Source organism: Schistocerca americana, chromosome 4, assembly GCF_021461395.2.
Source record: "Schistocerca americana isolate TAMUIC-IGC-003095 chromosome 4, iqSchAmer2.1, whole genome shotgun sequence".
NCBI lineage: Eukaryota > Metazoa > Arthropoda > Insecta > Orthoptera > Acrididae > Schistocerca > Schistocerca americana.
In genome coordinates, this window is record NC_060122.1 from 563,247,508 (window position 1) to 563,253,507 (window position 6,000).

The 6,000-nt window shown below is 39.9% G+C and overlaps 1 protein-coding gene across 3 annotated transcripts in view; it reads left to right on the plus strand.

The window, feature by feature from the left end:
* Positions 1-4,467, plus strand: part of LOC124612921 — a 271,212-nt gene extending 266,745 nt beyond the window's left edge. For all 3 annotated transcript variants that reach the window (XM_047141411.1, XM_047141413.1, XM_047141412.1), the window contains one exon: positions 4,251-4,467. In XM_047141411.1, coding sequence (XP_046997367.1) covers positions 4,251-4,365 — 115 coding nt within the window. In that variant the 3' untranslated portion in view covers positions 4,366-4,467. The remainder of the gene's footprint in view (positions 1-4,250) is intronic.
* The last annotated feature ends 1,533 nt before the right edge of the window (positions 4,468-6,000 follow it).

The following is a 6,000-nucleotide window of genomic DNA, read 5'->3' on the forward strand; positions in this document are numbered from 1 at the left end:
TTTCACGGGTAGGAACCATGGTGTAGGGATCATAGTTTGGGTATGCTGCTTGCTTTGACTGGAATGTTACACTGGTTGGAGAAGGGGAGAGGAGGAGGGAAGGCAGAAAGTTCCAGTGGGTAATGTAGGGAGACTATCTGGGAGAGAACATATAATTTCAGGACTTGACTTGAGAAAGTGATAACCTTAGTGGATTAATGTATTGAGGCATTCAAGGCCGGGGTGACAAGGAGAGTGCGTCTGATTTTTTTGGAAATGGTAACTTTATTATTGAGAGGGTGAGTGGAGAATCCTGCCTGGGAGAAATGTATAAGATCAGTAGTGGTGGAAAGCGAGGGGGAGTTTGTTGATGTGGCAGACATAATCTACTTTACTACTGAATCCCTCAACACCTACATTAACAACCAATCCCTGGCTGCAAAATTCTCAAAAATGTTTCCCAGGCAGTCTCTCCTCTGCTTACCCCTCTGACTGATACAGATTTCATTTTCAAAAAACTGAGAAGGCACCTGCCGTACCCCTTGTCGCCCAGTGCCACCCAGGCCTTGAATGTCATAACAAATTTCTCAACATATGACTTTCTGAAGTCAAGACCTGAAATGAAACCTTCTCTTCCTCGTAGCCTTCCGACCCCACCCTCTGTCACCCTCCAGATCTCTGCAGCATCCTAGCAAATAACATGACATGTCATTGTCAAAACATTATCATCATTGTTATAATTAAGACTCAGGATTAAGTTTCCAGTTGTCATTTGCTTCTAATTTTTTTTAACATGTGTGAAGATGGGCAACATTTGCCGAAAATTTTAATATCGGAGTAATGTGCTCTGATGGATCAAGTAAAAAAAGTATTTTCTTAGTGTCATTTCTATATCTGTTGATAACTTTCTGACAAATTTGTATAACACTATTGCAATAAGTATGTCTGTGTTTATTAGGCAAGAGTAAACACTGTCCTCCTGATTACTGAGATTTTAAAGTGTCACTTAAAGTTCTGAATTGACTTTCACATGATTAATTTGTTTGTTACCCATTACTGTTAATATGGAGAAGACTGTTTAGTTAATGATAGATCAGTATAAAAGTTTTTCAAAAAGATTCATTTAATTGCACAAGCCAATAACTTCTTTTTTAATTAAGACAGAAACTTAGGATGAATTTTAACTTACACATAGGACTACGAAGTTCACTTTTTCAAAATAACAGTTTCATTTTTAAAAGGTTTATCTTTTACATGCCTGCACTTACACCCTTTTACAATTTTGTATAGATCAAAGTTTTTGTTTGCCTTTCACAAAAGTTCAATAAGCCCTCCAATGTACGCACAACAGACTTCCAGTGATGGTCTCACTTGGTTCATACATTTGCAAGCATGTGTGGAGTTGCTGCATTCACTGCTCTTCATATGTGGCTTCACAGTTCTCCTCAAATTTTAGGAGCCTTTTCATATTTCGAAAAATGGTTATGTTATCAGGGAGCCTTGTAGGCAAATGGTGCTTCGCAAAATCCGTACACCCTTTATGCTCAAACAGTCTTCGTTATACCATATTTACAAAGAAAACCACACTATATCATCGTAACTGAGTTTCACGTGTGGAAAGGCAGAATGCAAAACCATTTTGTTGGTGTGTTATTACCATCTCAACTCTGAGCACATTAGGTAGTGAAAAAGCTAGCTTACTGCATCTGGAAGACCCTACTGGTAACGTCATGAAAGTTGAAGTCCACCCTAAGTTTCTGTCTTCTTTCACTAAGAAGGTATAGTCTTTTGAAATCAGGTCTGTCTGGAACACCCTAGTCTTAAGTGTGTGTTGTAGAACTCAATACATTGTTTAGCAATTTGAAATTTGTCCTGCTCCGATTATCCATGGATGAAAAATGGTCTCTTACCCCTTTCCCCCCTTTTTTCCAATTTAACATGCATTTATTATTGAACTATAGTTACTGGCAGTGGTAATTTTAGTGCCAGTTGAATACAGCATTTAGCAGTAATTCTTCAACATTGATTGAGATTGTTTCACACACTTTTCAACAATGGCAGTATAATGCATCTTTTTATGTCCACTGTGGTTACGTCAAATGCCCAACGAAGTGCACAGTTTTCCCTCTGTCAAATAAAATCTGAGAACAGTCAATTATTGTGGCATTTTATTTTCATGCTTTAGCCTTCATCTCCTGCCTAGTTAATAAACACTCGACTTTTCACCTTTATGCTTCAGATAAGTTAACAGAAGAATCCTGCAAAAGATCATCATTGTTAAACTTTTGTTTGCCATGATGAAACTACTTGTTGACAGGTGAACTGTCTGTCACTGCATTGTTGAGTAGTCCTGTTGAGCAGGTTTTTCAAATTTCCAAGATGTCTTCATAGGTGATTATCATTCATGCCTGAAAAAGAGCTAATCTTTACCTTGATAAATATACAGGGTGAGTCAAAAGGGCTTTACAACTTTGGAATGATATACAACTTTATTGAAATAACTTACATAATTAGGTGTGACATTTTGTAGCAAACAAACTAAAATCTCCAGAATGAGATTTTCACTCTGCAGCGGAGTGTGCGCTGATATGAAACTTCCTGGCAGATTAAAACTGTGTGCCCGACCGAGACTCGAACTCGGGTCCTTTGCCTTTCGTGGGCAAGTGCTCTACCATCTGAGCTACTGAAGCACGACTCACGCCCGGTACTCACAGCTTTACTTCTGCCAGGACCCGAGTTCGAGTCTCGGTCGGGCACACAGTTTTAATCTGCCAGGAAGTTTCAAACTAAAATCTGGTTCACGTAATGCATCACTACCCCATAGTGCGCAGTTAAAATGGCTTCATTCACTGATGTAAAGCATGCTCTCTGCGTGTTTTGGTTTCATGAAATGAACTCTGCAACAACTATTCAGTGTAAATTTCACACCAGATACACTAAAGATCCTTTACGTAGGCCTACAATGTACTCTTTGTGCAAGGCTGGTTGTTCACTGCGAAATGATAAGTCAGCAGGTCGCCTGTGTGTTAATGATTATGTCACACAGGTGAGGGAGAGCTCTGCCCGCAGCCCATGAAAATCAGTGAGACATGCATCTCGCAAAACAGGCATTCCACAAAAGACTGTTTGGTGAGTACTGCATACATGTTTGCACATGAAACCATACAAATACACAATGGTACAGCAAATTACTATAAAGATGAGTTTGCTCATGGGAATTCTTTGCAGAAATTGTGCATCAGATAGAGGACAATTAGACATTATTGTCACGTTGAATACCCACAACTGCAGAACATGGGACACTGGAAATCCAGTGCAACCCTGGAACATGTTTGTTACAGCCCCAAAGATAACATGTTTGGTGTCCTTAGCAAATTGAAAAGTGTACGGCCATTTCTTTTTAGTGGAGGAAACTGTCATTGTTATTGTGTGTCTGAATATGCTTCAAAACATTTTACTTCCACAGATTGATAAAGGTGACCGAGATGTGACAATTTACTACCAGCACGACAGTGCACTACATCATTTCCTCACAGAAGTTAGAGGTTTCCTGGATAATCACTTCTCAGATTGGAGGATTGACCGTGAAGGGCCTTTGACACTACTGGATTTCTTTCTCTGGGGGTTTCATTAAAGACAGAGTGCATGTTCCTTTCCTACCAAACAATTTAGTCAACCAGAAAAATCAAATCCACACTGCCATTGCATAAGTTATGCCTAGTTTGCTGCAACAAGTGGGAAGAAATTGATTACTGGTAGGATGTTTGCTGCATCACAAATGGTAGTCACATTGAACCAAAATGACACTTGACATTTTTGTATGAAACTTGAGGTTGTCTGCTACAAAGTAAGTTATCTCAGTAAATTTCTATATCATTACAAAGTTGTAAAGTCCTTTTTTATTCACCCTGTACATAGTGAAAAAAAAATAACTAAAGTTTATTGATAACTCAGTGGAACTACAGGTAATGGCCCAAATGTCACCATCCACCATAAAATTTCACTCTCACCAAAACACATTTATATACACACCATTTGTACCACACCCACACACATGAATCATCTGGTGGAATATTTCTGTGGGTCAGTGTCCAGTGGCAGCATTGTTTTTATTTCATGTGATATCCAGTGGGACAAGTGAATGCATCACAGCATGAATCATAAGATACTTTACTAGGTAGTGGATATTTCCATAAATATGCTAGTTTTTGTCCAGTACATGTCATAATTTTATGATGGCAACTAACTGTTTTTCTTTGTGTTTGTTCCAGTGAAACACAAGTAAAAAACCTGGCAAATGGAGTGGAAAGAAACTCCTATTTCTTACAAAATTATTACAAAGCTGTGAAACAGTACGTGAAAATTTTGGAAAGATTTGGTTGCTGATACAAACATATGTAGGTACTTACTCACATAAGGATGTGTGCTGAAAGTAATGTCTGGTTTAAAAAAAAAATGTATTCTTTGTAAATATTATGTAACGTGACCATTAACAGATTTAATAAAAAATGTTGAAACTAAGCTATCTTCTACATTGTTGGTAAAACAGTAGATAAAATATATAAACTGTGACTTGCAAAATTCCTGTTATGATTCCTCAGAAAAATAGAAATATTCACAGTATTATGAAAAGGACAGAGTGCTACTCACTATATAGTGAAGATGTTGAGTCGCAGACAGCCTAACAAAAAGATTACTACAAAGGGTAAGCTTTCGGCCACAAGACCTTTTTCTGCATTGGACAAAACACACACACATTCAAACAAATGTAACTTGCATGCACATGACTACTGTCCCTGGCTGCCAAGGCCAGATTGCAAGCAACAGCCTTGATGAGGGAAGCAATCTGGATGGTGGGGGTAAGGAGGAGGATGCAGTGAGGAGGGAAGGGATAGCAGGGTGGGGGACAATAAACTTCTTCTTGTGAGAGCATATAGGGACAAAGTGGGGAGAGGGTAGGGCAGCGAGGTGCAGTGTAGTGGGGAGGTTAGATGAGGGTGGGAGGTGGAGAGGAGAGAAGTAAAAAAAACTGTGGGTGTGTTGATGGAACAGAATGTTGTGTAGTCTGAAGTGGGAACAGGGTAGGGGATTTGTGGGTGAAGGATAGTGACGAACGAAGATTGATGGCCGGAGGTTTACAGGAATGTAGGATGTATTGCAAGGAGAGTTCCCACCTGTGTATTTCAGAAAAGCTGGTGTTGGTAGGGAGGATCCAGATGGCACAAGCTGTGAAGCAAGTGCTGCTTTTGGGGGCAGACACCTAGCTGCCCTGCCCTCTCCTCACCTCATCCCTGTGTGCTGCCACAAGCAGCACTTTACTGTCCCCCACCCATACCTGGCTATCCCTCCCCACCCCAGTCATCTCCTTACCTCCACCACCTATATTGCTTCTCTCATCATGTGCTGTTGCTTGTTGCTTGCAGTTGCTCAACAGCCAGAGACGGTTGTCTTTTTTTGTGTGTGTGTGTGTGTGTGTGTGTGTGTGTGTGTGTGTTTCTCTTCCTTGCTGTTTTACATGTTGCCTTCCAAACCACACCACACTTATGAGTCACACTGTATAAACTGTTTCGTCCATGCACAACACACAGCTACATGACCACGTTGATTGTTGGTGCATTATCTCATGTCCCACATCACTCTCTCTGATATCATTAATCCTAGACCTTCAAATTGATCACTCTTCCTATGACACTTTCACTTACTTTTGTATATTATTTTCTGTACCTTTCTGTGTCACACAAACTTGTACTTCATCCTACCAACCCCTCTACATCTACATCTACATCTATGTAAATATTCCACAAACCACAACATAGTTCATGGCCATTCTCTCCTGTTTCACTCGCAAATCTCGGTCTTTAATGCACAGTGTATGTTGGTGGTAGTAGAATCATTCAGAAGTCAACTTCAGTTGCCAGTTCTCCAAATTTTCTCAGCAGTGTTCCTCGAAAAGAGTGTGGCCTTCCCTTCAAGGATTCCCATTTCGAATCTTGAAGCATCTCTGTAATACTTATGTGTTGT